Below are 23,653 nucleotides of genomic sequence, written 5' to 3'. Positions count from 1 at the left end.
TTCTGCTGCAATTTGCCTTCTGCTAAAATCCATGTTATTCGTCTCACCGTCCTCTGTAGCAAAAGTATGTAAGTTCTGCAATTAATTACAAAAATTACACTGTCGTTACGTTATTCTACCCTGTTAATTTCAATGCAAAGGAAACACAATGTCAAATGGGAGAAAGTAATCAGCTACATATTGTATGCAGACTGAAAGCAGCCACTGTCTTAACCTGTTTTTAATCGCTTTAGTTGTTTTAACTGTTTTTAATTTGTGGGGTTTTTATTGCTGTCGTAGGTGTTGTTAGTTTTCACCTAGGGAAGGGAGTTTTGTCTGGGAGGAGAGGAACCCTTGGATCTACGGCTGCTGTTGCTAAATGCCAGGTTGACTCTGAGTAAGACCCCCTCACCTAAATTCTGATTATGGGTGGGGAGGCGAATCTGATTTGGTGATCCCTGATCCCTTGGTGGATGATGAACAGGGTGGAGTTGGTCTCACCCAGCTGTGCCCACCTGGATACTCAGGGCCGCATCAGGGCAGACTTGAGGATCAGGAAAGGGGAGTTGCTGTGGTCTATATAATTTTTCTCCAGGTTTTTCCGGGGGGATCTAGAGTGTGTGTTCCTGACACTGGACAATCAAACAGATTAGGGATTCTAATGCTTTGCAGCCTGCCTCGCTGCCCCGCAGTCTTCAGGCCTGAGCTGACCGAGGAATCAGGGCCATCCAGCTCAATATAGTCTGCACTGGCTGGCAGAAGCTCTCCAGGGTTTGAGACCAAGAACTATCCCATCCCTGCCAGGAGACTCTGGGGGCTGAACCAGAGATAATTTGCCTGCAAAGCAGATGCTCTCCCACTGAGCTATGGCCCTTCCTCATATTGTATCTCTTTTTACAATTGCTGAAAGGAGCGCAATTGATTAGTCAGCTGCTTTTTGAAAGATAGCCAGTGTAAGATAAGGATCCTAACTCTGAAGAACTGATGAGCTAAGATTAGACAAAGATTGCTAAAACGCAGCAAAACACACACACACACACGGAGAGCGCAAAGCAACTAGAATGAAAAATAACGTTTAGAGACTGTGGACCAAACTACTGCAGCCAATGGAGGCTGGCCCATTAATGTAAATGGAGCAATACTCCACTAAACTCACTTTACCCTCAGCCAAATCCCGTATGCCTGCTGTCTTTAGCCACAAGCACACCATACATTTAAGGCACCATAATACCACTTTAAATAGCCATAGCTTCCCCCAAAGAACCATGGGAGCTGTAGTTTGTTAAGGGTGATGAGAGTTGTTTAGGAGACTACAATTCCCTTCACAGAACTACAGTTCCCAGACTGGTTTAACAATCAACCCCCTTTCCCAGGGAACTCTGGGAATTGTAGCTCTGTGAGGGGACTAGAGGTCCCCTAGCGACTCTTCAGCATTCTTAACAAACTACAGTTCCCAGGAGTCTTTGGGGGGAAGCCATGACTTTAAAAGTGTATGATGCTGTTTTAAATAAAGTGTCGCAAAAGTCTGGCACTGCCCCTACTCTCTGCCAAGCGATAGCACAATTCCAGGGCACTCCAGGCGCTCACCCAGGGTTTGTGATCGTTTGGAGAACTGACGACGCGGCAGAGCCTGTCACAGCTTTAAGAAATGTGATTTATTCACATACGTACACCTCCAGCCTGCATGGAGGGAGTCCAGATCTGACAGCAAGGTCATTTAAAGAAGGACTTGTCCCCCACAGGGGTGCAGCACTGCAGTCAAAGGCATCTCTCTTTGCTTGCTAAGTTGTTTCTCAGTCTTATTTCTCCTTTCTTCTTTCCAGCACACCTTGTTAAAGACTTTGTTTCCCTGTTGCCCAGTTACCCTGGCAACCTTCTCTCTGCCCAGGCCCAAGACTCCTCTGAGATGGCCCATCAACACATATTGTCATAGTTACAGGTAGGTAGCCGTGCTGGTCTGCCATAGTCGAAACAAAATAAAAAAATTCCTTCCAGTAGCACCTTAGAGACCAACTAAGTTTGTTATTGGTATGAGCTTTCGTGTGCATGCACACTTCTTCAGATAACATATTGTCATGTCAATGCCTCTATCTCAGGTGAGGCCCCGACTTTTGGAAAGAAAGCCCGGTCTGTATTTTTCCATTGGCTTGTAATCTCCCCTTCAATAATGCAAGCAATCAAAATCCTACCATTTACCAACTTCTAGGTTTTTTTGGGGGCCCCCCCAAAAAAAATCTCTAACAAGTTAATGCAGATGGGGCCACAGTGTTGACTGAGGTAAAGAGCAAATGAAGAGGTGAAGTCTAGGAGCCAAAGCAAATTACCGTATTTTCCGGCGTATAAGACGACTGGGCGTATAAGACAACCCCCAACTTTTCCAGTTAAAATACAGAGTTTGGGATATACTCGCCGTATAAGACTATCCCTCTTCCAACTCACACCAAATAAAAATTTAAAGAACTAGTCTCCAGTCCGGCTCGGAAATCTGCTCCACTTCCCAGTGGCCGGGGGCTTCCAGGGCCAATTTTCAAGCATATTTCTGCTTCATCTAGAGAGCTTGGTGTCCTCTGATTTAATTTGCTGTCGTTTTATCATTTGGTGGGGAGTTGCTGCAGGAGCTGCTGCTGTAGCCAGCGTATAAGACAACCCCCGACTTTTGAGAAGATTTTCCTGGGTTAAAAAGTAGTCTTATACACCAGAAAATACAGTAAGTGGTCTTGCATCTGAGGTGGTGTTGCCATCAGCAAGGACTGCCTTTGCCAACCTGGTTTACTGAGCATTCGCCCTGATCTGCTTGCACAAAGTTGAACAATGCCCGCTCTCCCTTGAGCAGTTGCTTGAATTTTTTTCCACGGGGAGGTTATTTGTTTACATGGCGCTTCGACATCTTCCCATCCAATGATTGCTGTCCAATACTTTTTGGCGCTTTTCCTTGTCAAAAAAGTATGGCTTTAAAAAAAAGTGTGGGTTGTGTTGCCAGAGCACTCAAACCCTCTGTAAATGAGCTAAAACTTCTGTTTAGCAATCGAATCCCTCTTGCACAATAGTGACAGTCCAGAGGCGAACTTGGGCTGCAAACTCCCATCAGCCACAGCGGCTAGGAGAGTTGTAGTCCAAAACATCCTGAAGGCCACAGGCTGAGAAAAGTTGCTTTAATTTGTAGGCCACCATTTCTAAAGGGTGCTTCAGCGGGCAGGAGGAGGAAACCATTGCGGCTGGCCCCTCTGTTGTCACAACAGCAGCTCAGCCTCGCAGGGATTTGTACGGTTGCCGGGTTCAGGGAAGAAGAAAGAAGGGCGTTGGTTGCTTAGCAACCTTTAAATATTTATCCAATATCCTAGATTACGGGGGGTGGGAACCTTATTCGGCCCATATTTCCTTTGGGGGGGCAACTTTTGGTGGAGTGGAGGGTGCCATGTGGCAGAGGTGGGCAGGGCCAGAGGGAAAACTGGGAAGAGCAATTAATTTAAATATAATATTTGCATGGTAAAGTAATTTCTACACTCACACCCACCCGCTCAATCTTCCATCCAGGCAAGCAAGAGGCATTGTCAGAGTTCGACAAATTCTAGCCAGGCAAAAACACTCAAGAAGGGTGCAAGGCAGGGCTGGTGAAGGCCTTGAGAGGGTGTATACCCTGAGGAGAGTCCCAAGGGCCAAACAAAGAGGTCGGGAGGGCCATCAGATGTCAAGGAAATAAACAACTACTGTATCTGACTTTTATAAGACATCTGAAGGCAGCCCTGTATAGGGTAGTTTTGAATATTTGATGTTTTACTGTGCTTAATGTTTTCAATTTGTTGGAAGCCATCCAGAGTGGCTGCGGCAACCCAGTCAGATGGGGGGGCATATAAATTTAATAATAATAATAATAATAATAATAATAATAATAATAATAATAATAAAGCTCCCAGGCCTGAAGTTCCCCACCCTCTTAGAATAAGCAACTTTTCAATTGTTTTTAAATTTTTATCTGATCCCAAGGGATCAGAGCCTGTCTCCCCTCCCCACCCCCCTTCATGGCAAAAAGCATAATATCAGTGGCTAATTGGTTTTTCTCTTTTTTAAAAATCTGATTTTTACATGGAAAAAACAAGAACCCCAACCTGTCAAAACACCCAAACCCATGAAACCCTGGGCAAATCTTAGTGAAGCTGCAGTTGCCAGAACCGATGGTGATGAACAGCAGCGCAGTTGCAGAACAAATAACCAGATAATATTGGGGGGGCTAGACTGGCATTGCTGGGCACTTGCTGAGGACCATGTCCCAATATAGACCCCGTTCCCAATCCCTGGAATGCCCTGCTGCTCTCAACGCTCACTGTTGCTGCACGTTTAGCTGTTCTCTCCAAGCAAGCCAGTAATGAGAGGGACGAAGAGGAGGAGCAGTCGCCTCTCTGCATGCCTTGTGATTTCCTTTTGGCCGGGGTGTGTGAACTGGGCTCAGAGGGAGAGGCGAGGAGATGGCGGCTGCACTGCAGGAGGTTAGGGGGAGCATCTTGCCCAGGGGTCTTCCAAAACCTAGAACCAGCCCTGGAGGAAGTGGAGACTTGTGAGGTACGCATGTGCAAGACTGGCGCCAAGGCTCAGCATGGTGGGGCATCTGCCGAGGGCCCACAACCCCACAGGTGCCCCCCAGATAACAGCTCCCTGGACCTGATGTAACTAGGAGGTAGACTCACTGAGGGAGGCGTGCCCAGGCAAGGCATGACCAAAAACTTGTAGGTGGTGCTGCAAATGTATGTGTGTAAGACAGAAAGCTCCCTTGTGTTGTGTCAGAACCATTGGTCCATCTCACTCACTATTGTTGCACGAAAACCCCAATTTCCGAGTGGTGTGACATTTCAGGGGTCCCAGGACTGAAGGCGCAGCGGGGACTGTGGTGCCTTCAGGATATATGGTCTATTTACACATACAGCCTGAGCTGGAAGGGTTCACAGCATGAACACCCCAAAAGAGTCTTGCTTCTCCCACTGCTGCAGCCTTGGATTCAAACAGAAATCAAACATTGCTCTCTAATTCTATCTACAGCGTGCTGCTTTACTTGTAGTTGACATCACAGCCCCCAAAACACTATTGCAGACTCTGGCTTTTGTCTGTTGTTGTCTTGCACCAAGCCCCTTAATCCGTTGTTCTCCTAATTGCCCATCACCTAGGCAATCGCCTCAACACAGGAAACTAGCCTGGCTTATAAAACTTGCTGGATCCAGGCGTTCAGAAAGCTAAAGAGACTTGATTGGATTTTAACACTTGCTGGATCTAGGGCAATAGTTCCCAAACTCCCCACCCCACCTGAGATCACTTGGAAATTGCCGAGGGTCTTCGTGGGCCAGTTACGGTTTATCTGCCTGCTGCAGCAACTGTAATGTGCTGGAGTAAACGCTGTGTGACTTTTAATTCTCTTTTTTACAGAGACACCACAGACTACCTGAATAAAAGTTTGTGGACTGCCGGACCACAGTTTGGGAACCCCTGATCTAGGCTTTAGAGGGGTTTCTGGCACCCTCAAACTCCTAACAGTTTTGTCAAAGTGTAGAAACAGCAAGCCTAGATTCTGCGCTGCACAAAAACCAGCATGTGTTGTTGAAACGTGAGGCGGTCTGGCTGATGTGGTTGTGATGATGGTGGCGATTGTGGGGCGGGCAGGCAGGGGGTGGGGTGGGGTGTAAGGGGTGTGTGTGACAGTCATGGTAGCTCGATGTTGCTGGTGGGACAGCTAACACAGGAAGCAAAGGCAGGAAGTCTGAGGCCGCAAAGCCGGAAGCCTCTGCTGTTGCTGATAAGGCCTGCCTGATGGGGACCCGAGGCTCAGAACTGCCCTGCAAGCCAGGGGGGCTTTAAATAGCTCTCCTATCTTTTGTAATAAAGGATGGAGCTGGAGGGCAGGGGGGAGCGGTGGAGGCACAGCTTCCTGTTTGGCTACCGAAATCCTGAATATTGGAGGAGAGGGGGTGCTGTTACTCAGTCCTAGGCCCCCCCTTCCCCCAGCTATTGTTTTCTCTTATATCGGGTAAATGTACACATGCTGAACCCGCTAGGATCCTTACCACATAAACAGCAACATGCTCCTATGGCAGCGCCCCGCCCCCCACCCCAAGTTAACAGGTTGTGGGCTTGTTTTTGCTTTTTAAAGATCCGATCTAGAATGATAAAAGAGAACTGTTGTACCTTCCCACTCCAAATCAAGCACAGCATAGCAGCTTGCTAAAGGTTGCCAACGGACCTGCATGAACTGGCCGTCTGTGGTATACTTGAAATAAATTAAAATTGGGAACCCTTGTCTGCCATACATTTAAAGCACATGGCTTCCCCCCCCCCCCCGCCGCAAAATGTAGTCTGTTTAGGGTGTACCGGTAGTTTGTTAAGGCTGCTGGGAATTGTAGCTCTGTGAGGGGTAAGCTATTGTTCCCAGGATTTTGTGAGAGGAGCAAAGGGCTTTAAATGTGTGGTGCGTACCCAGCAGGGATCCAAGGTTTCTTTGTTTCTTTCTGGGTAGCGAGAAGCAAAAGTGTGTGGAGGTGTGCATCTCTATCCTTTATCACCTCTGTTATAGGAGATAGTGATCTAGACAGGCTTTGGTGTGTTATATACACCAGATCGCACCCTAGCACTCATTCTTAATTAATATGGGACAACTGCCCTCCAGCCTGGCTGCCTTATTTCCCCCTATAATGGTCCCTGGGACTTTTTAACACCTGCATCATGGGCTTCATCCAATAAATGAAGGCTTTCCCTATCCCTCCATGTGAGGAGAAAGCTTCTCCTGTTGGATTTCTGCCCGACATACACTGTTGAAGGCAGCCTGAGAGATCTAGCATGGCAAAGTGATTAGAGCGTCACACTAAGAGCTGTTCAAATCCCTACCCAGCACACTGAGTGACCTTGGGCCAGTTGCTCTTTCTCAAGGCCTAACCTACCTCACAGGGTTCTTGTGAGCTTTAAATGTGGAACCACATACACCAGCTTGAGCTATTTGATGGAAAGTTGAGACGTAAATGTCATCATAAAATAAACAAAGAAACCAGCCAAATATTAATCTCCCAAAATCTGGAAGAAAGCGAAGAGGGAGTAAAGCGAAGACATAGCAGCTTGACTAGTGAACCCACAGTTTAGGAGAAGTTTCGGTTTCTAGGTGATAGCTATACAGGTGTCTCCATTTCTACCTGTGGGACCTCAAGGTGTTGCTGGACTACAACCCCCATCATCCCTGGCCCCGGGGCTGATGGGAGTTGGAGTCCATCAACTGTATGGAGAGCCACAGGTTTCCCACTCCTTTGTTTAACTGAAGTTTGGCATAGGCAAATTAAGCATGCAGAATTTCCCCCATGGTTTTGTGTAGGTCAAGATGCTTCTAAAGGCACAGGGGCAGAGTCAGTAAAAGGGAAAACAAGTTGTGAGCTTGACCCATGAATCGTGCTCTTTACCTAGTGGCCTACCACTAGGACTCTACCTGAAAATGCTCCCTTGGCACCAGTGCTTATACTTTCCCCGTTTGAAAACATTTCATATTTAATAGATGATCCCTGAGGCCATTCTTTCTCTGTGCCTCTTAACAGCGGCTTGATCCAGAGACCTTAGCAGGTGAACATTTTTATTTCCTGCTTACTTCAGCCAATCAAGAAACAGGAGCAAGGAATTAGGTCCTCTTTTTTTCCCTCCCTGGTCAGTTAGCGACACCATTTAAAATCCTAAAAAATAAAATTGTACCCTAAGCTTTTTAAAAAAAACCAAAATAGATCCACCCTTTCAATGGCCACAGATTGCTTCCTACGGAACTCTCATCAAACATCGCAAAGATAGTCGCCGGGCTCTTGGGACAGATGCAAAATCAGCACCATTGGCTCCAGGGTTTTGTAAAGCAAGACATCAGGCTCAGTGGCCTCTTTAACCTGGAAGAGGCAGGGTGGCAGCGTACTAACTGAATATTTGCTGAAACTGTCTGAACAACACAAAGCAGTGAATAATGTCAAAGGGAAACTGCCAGTGCTGACCTTGTCTGGGTCCAAGTTCAGGAGGTGCCCAATCTTACTTCCACCCTGCCAGGTTCCAGCCCTAACAAAAATGGCTCAGTGTTCCTTGTTTTTGAAAACTAGAGCAGTCCGGTACTAATCTACAACCCAGCCCAAACACAGAATGTCCCCCCCACCAATAGAGACAGCAATGCCAAACCAAAAATGACTACAAATCTTTCAAGAGCTTCATTTCTCTCTCTCCTCTTTTAAATACATGCCTTTTGGGTGGTTGGAGAAACACAAGCCATGCACATTCAGTCTCAAACAACCTGAAAGGGTTCAAACCAAATCAAAAGATCCGCTGGTTTTGCCAAGAACACACCCATGGTGGACAAAAGCACATCTTAATGCGACAGGGTTGTGAATCGAAGTGGATGCTTAGAGAAAGAATTTGCAAAGCCCTAAAAGCATCCATGGACCTGCGTGAATATGCGGTTGAAAGGAAAATTTAAAAATTAAAAGATCACGGAGAAAGGTAAAGTCGGGAAAGGCAAACCAGTGTACAAGCCGATAACCCCTGAAATGCAAAAGGAAAAATGAACTGACCTTTTATGCAGAGGAGTACCTCCAGTTTTTTTAGGGGGAGGCTGAAGCACCCCAAAACTTGGACTCCATCCCTGAAATTCTTGGGGTTTGGCAGGCCAGTACAGGCACCCCTGTAGGAATATCCTCTTCCTGCTGTCACCATGATGATATGGCGGAGAGGACTGTCTCCACGCATGACAGTTTTTTGTGGGGGGTCCCCCATTTCAACCCCATCTTCTATCTCTCGGCCGGTCAGGCCGTGCAGTAGAAGGGAACTTTCCCATTCAGAGCTCAAGGCGTCTCTTGTGGTGGTTTGGTTTGGGTTTTTTAAAAGCTCAGAGACATCAACCGCCGCGAAAGGGAAGGAAGAGGAAATTTTTTTGTACCAGAAGGAAAGAGCGGAGGGGGCCCCTGTTTCTGGAGCCGGGTGTGTATGAGAAAGAGAGAGAGAGAGGAACTGAACCAGAGACCAGCTTGGTGCAAGCCTGAGACAGAGAAGGGGGCCAGGGAGCCAGCTGCTGACGAAGATGGAGGAACATCTCCAGAACTTACCTTGATGGTGCAATCCATGGCACGCCTGCCTGTACCTGCTGCTTCCCGCCTAGAGTTCCATGGGCGCTTGGCTCAGTTGCATTGGCAGGGGCTGATCTTGCACAGGGGGCCGGATGAACAGGGCTCGGGTGTGTGTGTGTGTATGTGTGTGTGTGTGTCTAATTTTGGGAAGTGAAGTCACACAAGCCGCTAGGGCTGGTTTCCTGTTGGTGTGACCAAGCTTGCAAGCTCTGAAACTTTTTTTTTTAATAGCATCAATTGGTTTGTGAGCCTTCTCTCTCTCTCTCTCTCTCTCTCTCTCTCTCTCTGTTCAACTTCAAATTGCAAAGCGGGACAAGAAGTCGGGAGAACGGAGGCAGAAAGAAATGGGAGATTTCGTTGGCGGGGAAACACAGCATGCGAAGAGGAAAAGAAGACCTCTTTCTACAACAGGACTGCCAGATTTTCAGAAAGGCCGTTTCGATGATTATTTGTTTATTGCAAGAAGGACCAAGAGGGGAGCTCCCAACAAAAACCAGGAAGACGGTTTCTTCTCTAAAAGCAGAGATGCACAAACTCATGTTCGAACTTAGCTTCTTGGATTGGAACACAGGAGACTGTTTTATATGGAGTCAGACGATTCAGCCATCCAGCTCAATATTGCCTGCACTGATTGGCAGCAGCTCTCCAAGGTCCCTGCCAGAAATCTCCCTCTGCCCTATGTGGAGGTGCTGGGGACTGAACGTGGGACCGTCTGCATGCAAAGCAGGGGCTCTGGCCCTGAGCCACAGTCCTTCCCAAAGAAGCCTGGTGCACACACCTGGAGCACTAACATCCCACCGCTGTAGAATCAGTAAGAGAACGGGCCAAATTTTGATAGGAACATAGCCTGACTCTGAGTCAGACGCTTGGTCCATCTAGCTCAGTACTGCCTACACTGGCTGGCAGCGGATCTCCAGGTTTTCAGGCAGGGGATATTCCCAACCCTATGTGGAGATGCTGCCGATTGAACCTGGGACCTGCTGGCAGCAGAGAATATGCTGTGCCACTGAGCTACGGCCTTTTCAAAGGTGCTGTATGTATTCGGAAGCAACCTAGTTTCTAGCCAGCCTAAAGGATACGCTATCAGTACAAGCCTAACTAAAGCACATTACAAGCTACCGTATTTTTCGCTCTACAAGACACACCTAGTTTTTGGAGGAGGAAAACAAGAAAAAAAATATATTCTGAATCTCAGAAGCCAGAACAGCAAGAGGGATCGCTGTACAGTGAAAGCAGCAATCCCTCTTGCTGTTCTGGCTTCTGGGATAGCTGCAGTCGCTCCATAAGACGCACACACATTTCCCCTTACTTTTTCGGAGGGAAAAAGTGAGTCTTATAGAGCAAAAAATACAGTACTTCAAAGGCTCTCTATAGGGCAGGTATAGAGAGCCATCCAGGTGTTGCTGCATTCCGATGACCGTATTCCCCTTCCAGCATAGGTAATGGTCAGGGCTGATAGGAGTTGTAGTGCAGCAATAGTTGGAGAGTCACATGATCTCCAGCCCTGACTTAGGGCCTGGGTAGAAAATAAGCAACCACGCCAATTCCTCTGTAGTTCCAGACCTCAGCGTGAGCTAACACATGTCTGCATGCCCTCCACCATTTCTCTGGTGAAAATAAGGACGTCCCATTCCATTATTATAATTTTACTATTTATACCCCACACATCTTACTGGGTTGCCCCAGCCACTCTGGGCAGCTTCCAACATATATAAAAACATAATAAAACATTCAACATTAAAAAAAACCCTTTCCTATACAGGTTTGCCTTCAGACAGCTCAGGGGTCAGGTAACTCCATACCCTCCAACATTTCTCCAATGAAAATAGGGGCATCCTAAGGAAAAGTGGGACATTCCGGAATCAAATCAGAAACCGGGACAGCTTCTCTAAATCAGGGACGTCCCTGGAAAATAGGGACACTTGGAGGGTCTGATATATGTTCACACGTATTTTAAAATGTATATCCCCTCTCACTAGCTTAATTTGACTCTTGATGTGAATCTAGGTCCAGGCCATAGAACGTAGGTCTGATATTATTCTGAGCCATGCCGTTCTGTTATGCAAAGTGCCTCTCCCTAAGTTAGAACAGAAAGTAGACAAGATGTTTATTGAGTAGCTATCCTGATTTTCTTTCATGAAGCTTACACAGAGGTTTGACTGAAGGAAGGGACGGTTTAGCTCTGTAGCAATATAGATTGCCTGAGCAAGCTTTGGCTTTAGATTCCAATAAAGATTGCTTAAGCAGGTTTGGCTTGTGACACTGGTCAAGTAAAGAATAAGAGGAGCCACGTAGGCTCAAAAGACAGGGAAATGGGTAAGGAACGTGCTTAACGTGATTATCCTCCTAAGGTGTGCCTATAGGTTGGCAATTGGTGATTGGTGGAAGGAAGGTGTACCTATAGGTTGGCAATTGGTGATTGGTGGAAGGGAGGTGTACCTATAGGTTGGCAATTGGTGATTGGTGGAGAAATGTGTACCTACAGTATAAGAATGCCTGCCAAATGCCATGTATTTACAGCCAGTCTTTCAGAATTTATTCTGCTGGTTGTCTCTGTGCACAGATAATAAACTGCTTTTCTCCAAAGAAGATTTTGCTTTCCTGGTACTTTTGTTCCCTCCAAGGTCCGGGGATGGCGTGGCTGATGGATCCCTAGGTAAATAAGGCTTCATTTCTTTGGGGGCTCGTCCGGGATAAGCCCCCTCCCCAAATACGGACCGGAGGGCCAGGCTCAACCAAGGTGAACAGCTCAGCAGCGTTTGCAGGCTTCAGCGCGCACCCCGCCTGTTTCGTGGGGGAAGCCGGCCACACTGTCCTGTAGTGGAGACATCTTGTTGAGGGAGAAAAACAAAGAGGACGGCGCCGAGGGGACAGGTCCGCAGCGGAAAACGGTAAGCCCAAGGGAAAAGGGCGTGGGCCCAAGGGAAAAGGGCGAGGCCTGATCAGCCTCAACTGGTTGTGCAGTAGAGTGCCGCCAGTAAGGTTTGGTAAAAAGGGAAACAGGGGGAAATTATTTTGGTGTATTTAGTGTGTTACATGTTGAAATTATATTGGTGTGTTTTGTATGTTGTATGTTGCATGTCAGATACTCTAGTGACTGAATTGTCAAGTGTGGGCCAGGGCTTAGTGTCCCCCTTGGCCGAGCGATTGTAGGGCTGTAGTGTGTGGAGTGTGAAAGAATTTACAACCTGTTAGGAGCAGAGTATCTGGAAAAAAAAAAAAAAAATGGGGTCTGGGGCAAGCCAATGTAGTCCTCTGGAATGTTTTTTAAACAACTGGAAAGCAGCCACAAAGCATGATGATTGGGGAATCAAATTGAGAAGACAGAGGATGAGGACATTGTGTGAAGTTGATTGGCCCCAACAAACTAATTGGCCATCGGAGGGCAGTCTTAATTTGCAACTAATCAGCCCACTATATCAAAATATCTTGAATGTCCACCCAGACCAGATCCCTTATATTTCTACTTGGAAAACCAATGTAGAAAAGAACCCACCGTGGTTGAAAGCCTGCCGAGGCGACGCCCCACAAAGTACAGTTTGTGCAGTTCGACCGGCAGGGAAGTTAGAAAGGCCCCCAGTGATACCAGACCCAGAAGATGAGGAGGGAGGAATTATTAAACCACCTCCACCCTATGCTCCACCAACTGCCCCTCAGGCAATTCCACCAGGCCCAGGTCCCCAGGCACTGGGAGGAGCTGGCCCCCAGCCCAAACCCAAGACTGATGAGTCAGAAGGAGAAGAGGATGATGAGGATGAAGAGTTTGTAGAAAGATTAGTCAAGCTGACAAATAATAACAAGACATGGACAGAGGAGCAGGCAGAACGTTTAAGGAAGTATGTGGAACCTTATGCAAAAGAAGTGGATGTCAGCCACTATTTGTTAAAGGCAGCGGAATGTACAGGGCAACATAAAAGGAAGTGGCAGAGAGAGTGGGGAAGGGCGGCGAAAAGAGTGACCCTCCATAGGGCACATAAAGCACAGAAAAAGGGCGCGGCCAGAGTGATGCCTCTGCGTAGAGTGTATGACCCTCCGGCCCCTGCGGGACCTAACGGGGTGGTGCCCAATAGAACTTATACAGTTCAACATGTCCCCTTCTCTAGTGCAGATGTTTGTAATTGGAGGAACCAAAACCCTTCATTTGAGGAAAACCCAGCAAAAATAATAAAGCTGTTTGAGGGAATTTTCAAAACCTACAATCCGACTTTTGATGATGTGCAATATTTGATGGATGCCCTGCTAACTACAGAAGAGGCTAGGCGAATTCATGCTGAAGCCCGAGCACACATGAGAGCGCAGGGGGCAGGAGATCAAGCTGTTGCAACAGGATATCCTGAAAATACACCGAATTGGGATTATCAGACCACTGAGGGGCAAAACGCCCTCACCACTTATCGCCAGAATGTCTTAAATGGCATGAGAAGGGCAGCCAGGAAGCCTACTAATTTTGCCAAGATCAGGGAGATAATGCAAGGGAGTGAGGAGCCCCCAGGCGCCTATCTGGAAAGACTGAAGGAAGCCTACCGCCAGTATACCCCTGTGGACCCAGATGAGGCTGTCAATGCCCCTATCATAAAAACTGCCTTTGTAGCTCAGGCAGCACCCGATGTCCGCCGAAAAATCCAGAAACACGAGGCTTTCATGGGCCACACCCTTGAGTGGATGCTAGAATTGGCTCAAACCACTTATAATCAGAGGGAGGAAGAGGCACAAAAGAAGAAAGAGAAATATCAAGCAAAAAAGTTGATGGCATTACAGGCTACCACACCCACCCCTCATAAAAGAGGAAGCACCCAGGGAGGAGGACAAGGCCGTCTGGGGAGGAACCAGTGCGCCATCTGCTGGCAGGAAGGGCACTGGAAAAGAGAATGCCCACAGGCTCACTTAGATGGAAGAGGACGAGGAGAACGAGTCCCAGGGCCAAACCCCGTGGGATCTGGACAGGAACTGAGACCCTGGACATTGGCGAATGTTGGCAGGGGTAGAGGACAAGGACAGGGACCCCCCTGGCACCCCCCAACCCAAAGACAGCCCGGCGCAATGAGCCTGAGAGAGAAAGAAGAAGAATATTAGGACAGACCGGGCCCAGCTGATTTAGGTTCCCGTGAGCCCATGGTCAAAATACAAACAGGGAGCCGAACCATCCCCTTCATGGTTGACACCGGAGCCGCCCACTCTGTTTTGCCAGTACCAGTATCCAAGCCCACCAAGCAAACAATTAATATAATAGGAGCTACAGGCAAATCACAAAGAGCCCCATTCCTGCAATCTGTTGCTTGTAGCTTGGGCGGTCAAGTGGTCCAACACAAGTTTTTGTATATACCGGAGTGTCCCATCCCATTATTGGGCCGAGACCTGCTATCAAAATTACAAGCCCAGATTTCTTTCCAACCAACGGGAGAAGTAACAATGACCACAGGGCCAGCAGGGGAATTCTCCTTAGAGGTACCCTTAAGGGAACATTGGCGCTTAATGATGGTAAAAGAAGAGGAGGGGATTATTTCAGAGGACCTCCTGCAAGAAGTTACCCCTGATGTGTGGGCAGAAAGCAACCCGCCCGGAATGGCAAAGAACATCCCACCTATAATAGTCAAGCCCAAGCCATTCGCCAACCCTGTGGCTGTGAACCAATATCCTATCCCCCGAAGAGCTGCGGAGGGAGTATGGGTACATTTGGAACGGTTACTTCGCCATGGCATCCTGAGACAGTGTCAATCTCAGTGGAACACCCCACTCTTGCCGGTGAAGAAGGAAGATGGCACGTACCGTCCAGTCCAAGACCTTCGATTGGTCAACCAGGCCGTGGAAACCCTCCACCCCAATGTGCCCAATCCTTACACGCTGCTGAGTCTAATACCTCCTACTGCATGTTGTTTCACAGTATTGGACTTGAAGGATGCATTTTTCTGCTGCCGCCTGGCAGAGGAAAGTCAGCCCCTGTTTGCATTTCAATGGACAGATCCAGGAACAGGCACCAGGGTGCAATACACGTGGACAAGGCTTCCACAAGGCTTCAAGAATTCTCCAACCCTTTTTGGGGTAGCATTGGCATCGGACTTGTCTAGCTTCCCCACCAGCCCACGCAGAGTCTTGTTGCAGTACGTGGATGATCTTCTTTTGGCTTGTTCAGACAAAGACACGTGTATGGAAGCCACCAAGGACTTGCTGAACCATCTGGGTGAAGCGGGATACCGAGTATCTAAGAAAAAAGCCCAAATATGCCAACCTACCGTGAAATATCTTGGATTTGATATATCTTATCAGCAACGGACCCTAAGGGAAGAGAGGAAGCAAGCCATTACCCAGATTCCAAAACCAAAAAATCGCAGAGAACTTCGTGGCTTTCTGGGATCGGCAGGATTCTGTAGAATATGGATACCAGACTACAGCACAATTGCCAAGCCTCTGCACGAATCAACCAGAGGGACGGAAAAGGACCCCTTTGTGTGGGGAGAAGAGCAGCAACAGGCCTTCCAGGATTTGAAAAGGGCATTGCAACAAGCACCAGCGCTGGGTATCCCAAATCCAGAAAAGCCTTTCTCCCTGTTTGTGGATGAAGACCAGGGAACAGCAAAGGGAGTACTATGCCAAAAACTGGGAAGCTGGCAACAGCCTGTGGCATACCTATCTGAGCGCCTGACACCTACAGAACAAGGTTTACCGCCATGTATGAGAGCAGTTGTGGCAGTAGCTACCCTACTGAATAAGGCAGACAAATTTACTTTTGGCCAAGACACTGTTTGTGTGACCCCGCATGCAGTCCCAGCTCTGCTCGACATGAAGGGTACCTATTTCCTCTCCCAAGCAAGGATGAGAAAGTGCCAGATGCTGTTGTTGCACCCGCGTTTGAAGTTCCAGGTTACTACCGCCCTCAACCCAGCTACCCTGTTACCGGTAGGAGAAGGTGAGGAGCAGACGCACGATTGCATTGAAGTGATGGATGAAGTATATTCCAGCAGACCTGACCTAAAAGATGAGGCAAACCCCCACTGGCCTTCATGGTTTGTAGATGGAAGCAGCTTTGTTGAGACTGGACAGCGGAAAGCAGGCTATGCAGTGGTAGCCCTGGAAGACCAGGTGATCGAAGCAAAATCACTCCCGCCTGGAACATCGGCCCAGCTGGCAGAGCTAACTGCGCTTACCAGAGCCCTGAACCTGGCAAAGGGACAGGAGATAAACATTTATACAGATTCTAAGTATGCATTCCTGACTTTACATGCCCATGGAGCCTTATGGAAAGAAAGAGGTTTGCTTACCTCCAGAGGAAACCAGGTGGCCCACCCACAAGCTCTATTGAACCTTCTGGATGCTGTATGGGAGCCCGAGGCAGTGGCAGTTATCCATTGCTATGGCCACAAGACTGGACCAGGGGAAGTGGCCAGAGGAAACCGATTGGCAGACAGAGTAGCCAAGGAAGCAGCCCAAGAACTGGCCCCCGCCTCGGTTATTGGAGCACTGGTCCCAGAAGAGATTTTAAGCACCGCTGACAAGCCAGCTTACACAAAGCAGGAAAAGGACACTGCAGACGCCCAGGAACTGACATTGTCCAAAGAAGGATGGTACCTTACCCATGATGACAGGATATGGATTCCAGAGTCTCTTTCTCGGCAGATAATTCAGAGATATCATGGTTCAACCCACATAGGACCCGATGCTACAACCAAGCAGCTGGGGAAGTGCTTCTATATAGCCCACCTCTACCAACTGGCAGCCCAGATCTCCAGGAAATGCCTGCTATGCCAAAAGAATAATCCCAGAGCCGGACCACTGGCTCCCCCAGGGAGTCAGCATAGTGGAACTGCACCTATGGAAGATCTTGTCGTGGACTTTACTGAATTACCCCGTTGTGGACTACACCGCTACCTGCTGGTGGCAGTGTGCACCTACACCGGATGGGTCGAAGCATGGCCAACAAAGACTGAAAAGGCATTTGAAGTAACCAGGTGCCTGCTTAGGGAAATCATCCCTCGCTATGGATTGCCAAGGTCCATAGGATCTGATAATGGACCAGCATTTGTTCACGCAGTCCTACAGGGACTGGTAAAGGCGCTCCAGATCAACTGGAAGCTGCATACTGCTTATAGACCCCAGAGTTCTGGAAAGGTAGAGAGAATGAACAGAACTCTAAAGAATCAGCTGTCCAAGCTGACGCAGGAGACCGGGTCTAATTGGGTGGCCATGTTGCCCTTGGCATTGCTCAGGGTCCGCAGCCTCCCGTCAAAGCGGACCCATTTGTCACCATTTGAGGTTTTGTTTGGGAGACCAGTCCCCTATGTTAGAATGTTAACTCCATATGCTAGCCAAGATATGCAATTGAATAACTATGTACAGTCACTCTCCCAAGTTCTCTCCTGTTTCAACAGGTGGACCCAGGCTCGCACCCCATGTGTGTTAACTGAACCGTTCCATCAGTTCGAGCCAGGTGATGAAGTGTGGGTGAAAGACTGGCAGCGAGCCCCCCTACAGCCTTGCTGGAAGGGACCATACACTGTGCTACTTTCTACACCTACTGCTGTGAAGGTTGCTGGCATCACCCCGTGGGTCCACCATACTCGAGTGAAGAAAGCTATTTCAGACTGGACAGTTACACCAGATCCAGAGAACTCCCTCCGGCTGACTATCGCCAGACGCCTGGCAGACGACCGCTCTGCTGATATCACACCGGAAGCTGATATCTCTACGCACAGCTGAAGAATTGGATGGGAGGGGCGCCCACCGGGAGCGCCTCCAACGTTCCAGCCTTGCAGCCTTTGTCCCCTGATAACGTCCAGAACCCTGAACGAACTTTAGTATGCATTATATGGTATGAGGAGGAAGCAGTGGGGATTTTGACACCAAGCATTTGCAGTTTACAGGCGGCTACCTATTCGTGTGGGTGTGTAGTGGCCCATCCACCGTGGGTACCCTCTCCTTGGGGGGCAAGGTTATCCTCCACCCATCAGGGGTACCATCATCCCCCGGGGATTGAGGAGTTTTATCTCCACACCATAGGGTTTGACGCTTGGAGGTATCCCCGACCTTGTTTCCCTAACCAACTTGAGCGTCCGGATAACCCCAACCCCCTTTCCAGACCCATACCATGACTGATCTGTGGTGGGGAGAGCCCTGGCATTCTTGGGGTTGGTGGGTGGGAGTTATCTCAACTGCCCTTGTCACGTGGATGTGTCTCTTTTTTTGCTGGCACGAGCGCCATAGAATTTGCGGGAAGAAGCGTCCCTCCTCCATCCCACTGACAGTTCTCCTTCTCTTCCTAGTTGGGGAACCCGCCTGCGCTCTGGCCCAGGGGGAAGTAGGGTCCTGGATCTCCCAGGTAAACATTACCCGTATCATGGTCACGCGGGGCATCCACAACCCTTACAACCGCTGGCTGCAAACGGCAGAAATGGTAGCTAAGGAGGAGAATAGGACCCGTTGCCTTGTTTGTGCCTTGGGACCTCTGGATGCGGCTGGGGGCATGCCCCTGCTTCCGTTGCCTCTTAATCGGACCCGAATCCAGTATACTGGAAGTAAATTCCAGTGGGGCCCATACTGGAATCATCCCTATCCCCTCCGTGTTTATCGGATTCCCGGATGGTTCTGTGTCAACCAGACCAAAAATGCCACCCTTGGACACAATATAACTTTTACTGGGCGCTCCTCATGCAAGTGTACGTGTAACCCCACTGATACCACTGAGTGTGGCGGAGCCTGCACCAATTTAAATCTTTTAGCTTTTAGTTCTATGGGTGACCATATGGCCACCCAGAACAAGGATCCTGTATATTGGATTTGTGGGACAAAGGCTTTCCACCACCTCCCCAACGGTTGGTGGGGCAATTGTTATCCAGCCTTCCTTTTACCCCCCATGTGGCTGCTCCCTACCACCTTATTTCCCCATCGCAATCACAGATCTGTTGATATCACGAATATAGCCTCAGGGAGCAAGCAGACGTGGGGAAAGGATGAATGGCCACCTGAGCGAATAATTGCCCACTATGATCCGGCCTCCTGGAACCCTGGTGAGTTAGTAGCAGGTGCCAGAGAGCCCATGTACAATCTAAATCGCATAATCCGACTCCAGGCAGTAGTAGAGATTGTGGCCAATGCAACGGCCACCGCCCTTCGCCTTGTTGCTACCCAGCTGGATGAGACCCGCACTGCTGTCCTCCAGCTGCGTTTGGGAATGGACTTTATTCTGGCCAAACAAGGAGGATTTTGTGCTGCCCTCAACCTGACTGGTGGAGCATGCTGCTTCAATATTTCAGATCATGGTGAAGCCATCCGTAATCTAGCCGCAAGTATTGAGAAGGTGGCACACGTCCCTGTACAAGTGTGGGAAGGATGGAATATGTCTTGGCTAGATAAGCTTTTGCCAAATGGGTGGCTCAGAGGAATGTTTTTTATGCTCTTAGGACCAATTTTATTTTTATTGCTTCTTTGCTTCTGTATTCCCTGCTTGGTGCAATGCTTGCAAAATATGGTGCACAAAACAATGTCGCGCATGATGGGTCCCCGAGTGATAGCTTTGATGCGTGAATACCAGCCTATTGCCTTGGACGAGCCAGAAGGCTGTCCAAAAGAAGAGGAGGGAATGAAGGAAGGGACGGTTTAGCTCTGTAGCAATATAGATTGCCTGAGCAAGCTTTGGCTTTAGATTCCAATAAAGATTGCTTAAGCAGGTTTGGCTTGTGACACTGGTCAAGTAAAGAATAAGAGGAGCCACGTAGGCTCAAAAGACAGGGAAATGGGTAAGGAACGTGCTTAACGTGATTATCCTCCTAAGGTGTGCCTATAGGTTGGCAATTGGTGATTGGTGGAAGGAAGGTGTACCTATAGGTTGGCAATTGGTGATTGGTGGAAGGGAGGTGTACCTATAGGTTGGCAATTGGTGATTGGTGGAGAAATGTGTACCTACAGTATAAGAATGCCTGCCAAATGCCATGTATTTACAGCCAGTCTTTCAGAATTTATTCTGCTGGTTGTCTCTGTGCACAGATAATAAACTGCTTTTCTCCAAAGAAGATTTTGCTTTCCTGGTACTTTTGTTCCCTCCAAGGTCCGGGGATGGCGTGGCTGATGGATCCCTAGGTAAATAAGGCTTCATGACGATGCCTGGTCCTGACTGAGCATTTGTTTGCAGGTAAGTTCCATGATGACGGCCATTCATCCTGATTTCTTGCGGGACAGTTATGCATCATCCTGTTAATCAATAGTTTTTCGTGACTTTCCTAACTGCAAAAGTCTGTTTTTTGTGCGTTCTCTCTCTCTAGTGGATTTGCCGCTCAGGAGTGCTTTAATCCCTTTTAATTGTGCAAATCTAAATTTCTGGTATGTGAATGCTCTTGGTGGGTGTTGATTGTCAGCAAAGTAACTTTGGATTGCACCTCCCTTGAACCTTGTCCAGCAAAGGCTGGAAGACGACACCAATTTTACTGTGTTTGGGAGAAGTTGGAAAGCAAAAAACATAGTCTAAATTCCACCACCACCCACCCCAGAAGAGTTGGTTTCAGAATTTAAGATATTAGACTGCAGACTCATCCACACTTCCCTTTGTGCCACACTTTTTAGGCACAGGTTTAGGCTTGAAAGGTCTGTTTCTGAGCAGTTGTTTTTTCTTAGTCCTGGCCTTTTCCCATATTTTACTGCTGAATCGGAGCAAATGGCAACCCACGGAAAACTCGGTGGCTGTTTCCTCTGAATCTGGGGTAAAACATGTGATTTTCCAAGCAAAGCATTGGGATAAAAAACACTGCTTGGACCGGGACCTGGAAAATCTAGAAATACGGAGCAAAGTTAAGTGTGGATAAGCCCTGCGGCTGGAGAGTTTGAATGTGCAATGTGCCCTTTTCTCTCTCAAAGTACTTGGGTGTCCACAAGATTCTGAATCGCAGCCACAAGTACATTTGGAATTTGAAAAGCAGTGATATGAAAAGACTCTGAAAGTCCATTCTAGCTCAATTGTTTGACCTGCATGCATCTCATCGGGGGCAAACTCTCCTTAGAAATCTGTACTCTTCTTTTTCTTCCAACACTTAGGAAAACAGCAGTTTCTGAACAAAGGTGATGTGGTGTGCTGTTTTTAATAAGAACGACAATATTCAGAAATGTCGCAGTGTTAATCTGAATGATCTGACAGGCTAGCTTTATCCTACTGAGACGGTTTTGAAAAAGATAGTCGTTAAACTCTGGCGATCGCCATGTCTGCTGTAGGGAAACGTAGCATCAGGCACTCCTATTGCCATGACACCAGTCGATCACGTCAATTTATTATTTGGACGCCACTCTTCTGCTCATAGAGCAGCTTCACAACATTAAAATGGGGGTTGGGGAACCCACTTGGAAGCAAATACTTCACGTTTTAAACATGCAACAGTACCAAATCCACCTCTTCTTTCCGTTTGTGCTGATAACCTTTCTATAATGCAGACCTGTGACATCATTTCGCTCAAAAGCTCCTGCCGACTTTCCAGTAGTAGCCAATGAAGTGGAACAAAGGAAGGGTAAAACTAAAGTTAATGATATCATGCCAACTGCTGTGGTCCTGAGAGATATTTGGAATTTGCTGCCAAGGAGTGTGGTGGAGTCTCCTTCTTTGGAGGTCTTTAAGCAGAGGCTTGACAACCATATGTCAGGAGTGCTCTGATGGTGTTTCCTGCTTGGCAGGGGGTTGGACTCGATGGCCCTTGTGGTCTCTTCCAACTCTATGATTCTATGATATGGGGAGATGTGGACCGCTTCCAGACACTTGCTTAATGAGCAATCAGCCTGATCTGTTTGCAGAGAGATTGAACAACATTGGTTATCTAATGTGACTCACCCTGATTCCCCCCCCCACAGAACTACAATTCCCAGCATCCTTAAAAAAACTACAGTTCCCAGGATTCCTTGGGGGAAGTCATGTGCTTAGGGAAGCTTTTAATGTTTGATGTATTACAGTATTTTAATATTTTTTTGGAAGTCGCCCAGAGTGGCTGGGGAAGCCCAACCAGATGGGCGGGGTATAAATAATAAATTATTATTATTATTATTATTATTATTATTATTATTATTATTATTATTATTAAATATATGGTGTGGATCTGCCCATCTCACTTTACCGGTCACTTTCCTTTCCCAACCCTAGAAAAAACGCTCAGCAACTTCAATCCTAAAAAAAGCTCTATGCTTTATGGGGAAGCATTTTTTTCTTTCTCTCCCCACCCTGCTGCTAACGAATGCTGGGAACTATACAGTAGTAACTAGGGTTACATATGCTTCAGGTTACATACGCTTCAGGTTACAGACTCTGCTAACCTAGAAATAGTACCTTGGTTAAGAACTTTGCTTCAGGATGAGAACAGAAATCGTGCTCCGGTGGTGCAGCAGCAGCGGGAGGCCCCATTAGCTAAAGTGGTGCTTCAGGTTAAGAACAGTTTCAGGTTAAGAACGGACCTCCGGAACGAATTAAGTACTTAACCCGAGGTACCACTGTATGGGAAAGTTTAACTGGAAGGCATAGCATCTCTTTCACCAGCTTGTTTATGTGTCTGGGCGCTGTGGCTCTCTCTGCAAAAGGAGCGGCATGGAGCCCCATTTGGTGCACCATAACACCAGTTAGTGATGCTGGATGAAAGGTTCCTGTGCCAGAGGCCCTGCTCTCCAAGATTGCCCAGCGGCAGTCTCAGAAAGGAGCAGCCTTACTATTCAGAGTCCTTCACCCGCCCCTCCTTGTCCCCTGAGCTGTGTTGCACCTGGTTTGTGCTTTGTGGGGAGGCGTGGGGCCTTGTGGTTTCCGGTCGATGTTGTGCACTCCTTGCCTCAGTGCTGGGGCCGTTGCATAACCTCACGCTGCAGTTTCAGGCTGAGGCACCCACCCCTCCCCTGAGATTCCCTGACAGGGGAAGGGGCTGAGAGTGGAGGGGTTGCAGGGTCAGGCCCTCTCTCTCTCTCTGACTCCCCCTTCCCCATTTTATTGGGGTGCCGTAGTTCCTGCTAGGATCATGGGAAATGAGATTTGCCAAAAGTTACTGTGGAGAGGTGGAAAGGAGGGCCCCATCTAGCCACTGAGAGGGGTTGAAAGCAGGCGAGGGCATCTCAGGCCTGGGGTTGGTGGGGGAAGAATCCGGCCCCTCTTTGGGGTTTTCTTTAAGCCACGCCCTCTCTTCTTAGGTCATGCGCCTTGTGGTCCTGCTCCGTTGAATGCATGTGCCTGCCATCATGCCCTTGGGCGGATTGAACATGGATACTTGCAGGTGTAGAAACCTCTGCTTTGTGTGTGGCTGCAATTGCTCTGCACCGACTTTGGCCCCTGGCTACACCCAGCCAGCGGCATGCGGCCCCCCAGAAGGTTCCACACAAGGCAACGTGGCCCTCAGACTGAAAAGGTTTTCCCTATGCTTGGCTTAAAGATTTGGATCCAGGGCTATTAAGGAACAAGGATTCCACAGCGAGGGCTTTTTCTCTCTTTTTTTGCAGAGCTGGGTTCCAGTTAGGGTAGAGGGCAATCCTCTTCTCTCTTACCCAATCTCAAGCCTTTACACAATCTGTGGGTTTGTGGTTTCGGGCTGTTCAAGGGGGCTGCCCTATCTCTATGGGTTGTGCAACTG

General features: G+C 48.2%; 4 protein-coding genes across 6 annotated transcripts in view; 3 read left to right on the top strand and 1 right to left on the bottom strand.

Moving 5' to 3' along the window:
• Positions 1-9,230, bottom strand: part of LOC128418534 (retroviral integration site protein Fli-1 homolog) — a 30,452-nt gene extending 21,222 nt beyond the window's left edge. For 2 of the 3 annotated variants that reach the window (XM_053398275.1, XM_053398276.1), the window contains exon 1: positions 9,069-9,230. In XM_053398275.1, coding sequence (XP_053254250.1) covers positions 9,069-9,086 — 18 coding nt within the window. In that variant the 5' untranslated portion in view covers positions 9,087-9,230. The remainder of the gene's footprint in view (positions 1-9,068) is intronic. The other variant, XM_053398277.1, reaches the window with a different exon arrangement.
• Positions 9,231-11,531: 2,301 nt separating this feature from the next.
• Positions 11,532-19,846, top strand: LOC128418533 (syncytin-2-like). The gene is made up of 2 exons (XM_053398274.1): positions 11,532-11,980; positions 17,453-19,846. The coding sequence occupies exon 2, from the start codon at positions 18,169-18,171 to the stop codon at positions 19,678-19,680; it is 1,512 nt and encodes a 503-aa protein (XP_053254249.1). The 5' UTR covers positions 11,532-11,980; positions 17,453-18,168; the 3' UTR covers positions 19,681-19,846.
• Positions 11,975-14,162, top strand: LOC128418532 (uncharacterized). The gene has a single exon (XM_053398272.1). It carries the CDS (start codon positions 12,315-12,317, stop codon positions 14,160-14,162), a length of 1,848 nt encoding a protein of 615 aa, XP_053254247.1. The 5' UTR covers positions 11,975-12,314.
• On the top strand, positions 14,202-18,141 carry LOC128419228 (protein NYNRIN-like). The gene is made up of 3 exons (XM_053399655.1): positions 14,202-17,446; positions 17,796-17,821; positions 18,131-18,141. Exons 1-3 carry the CDS (start codon positions 14,202-14,204, stop codon positions 18,139-18,141), a joined length of 3,282 nt encoding a protein of 1,093 aa, XP_053255630.1.
• Positions 19,847-23,653: the final 3,807 nt, after the last annotated feature.

The sequence above is a fragment of the Podarcis raffonei genome, chromosome 8 (assembly GCF_027172205.1).
Source record: "Podarcis raffonei isolate rPodRaf1 chromosome 8, rPodRaf1.pri, whole genome shotgun sequence".
NCBI classification, from domain to species: domain Eukaryota; kingdom Metazoa; phylum Chordata; class Lepidosauria; order Squamata; family Lacertidae; genus Podarcis; species Podarcis raffonei.
This window is presented reverse-complemented; position numbering and strand designations above follow the sequence as displayed.

Bases quoted from the DNA above. Each gene is read 5' to 3' on its own strand.
- LOC128418533 (XM_053398274.1), top strand. From the start codon at position 18,169: ATGACTGATCTGTGGTGGGGAGAGCCCTGGCATTCTTGGGGTTGGTGG.
- LOC128418532 (XM_053398272.1), top strand. From the start codon at position 12,315: ATGGGGTCTGGGGCAAGCCAATGTAGTCCTCTGGAATGTTTTTTAAAC.
- LOC128419228 (XM_053399655.1), top strand. From the start codon at position 14,202: ATGGTCAAAATACAAACAGGGAGCCGAACCATCCCCTTCATGGTTGAC. The intron at 17,447-17,795 runs CAACAGGTGGAC...ATTGGATGGGAG, and splicing joins TCCCAAGTTCTCTCCTGTTT to GGGCGCCCACCGGGAGCGCC.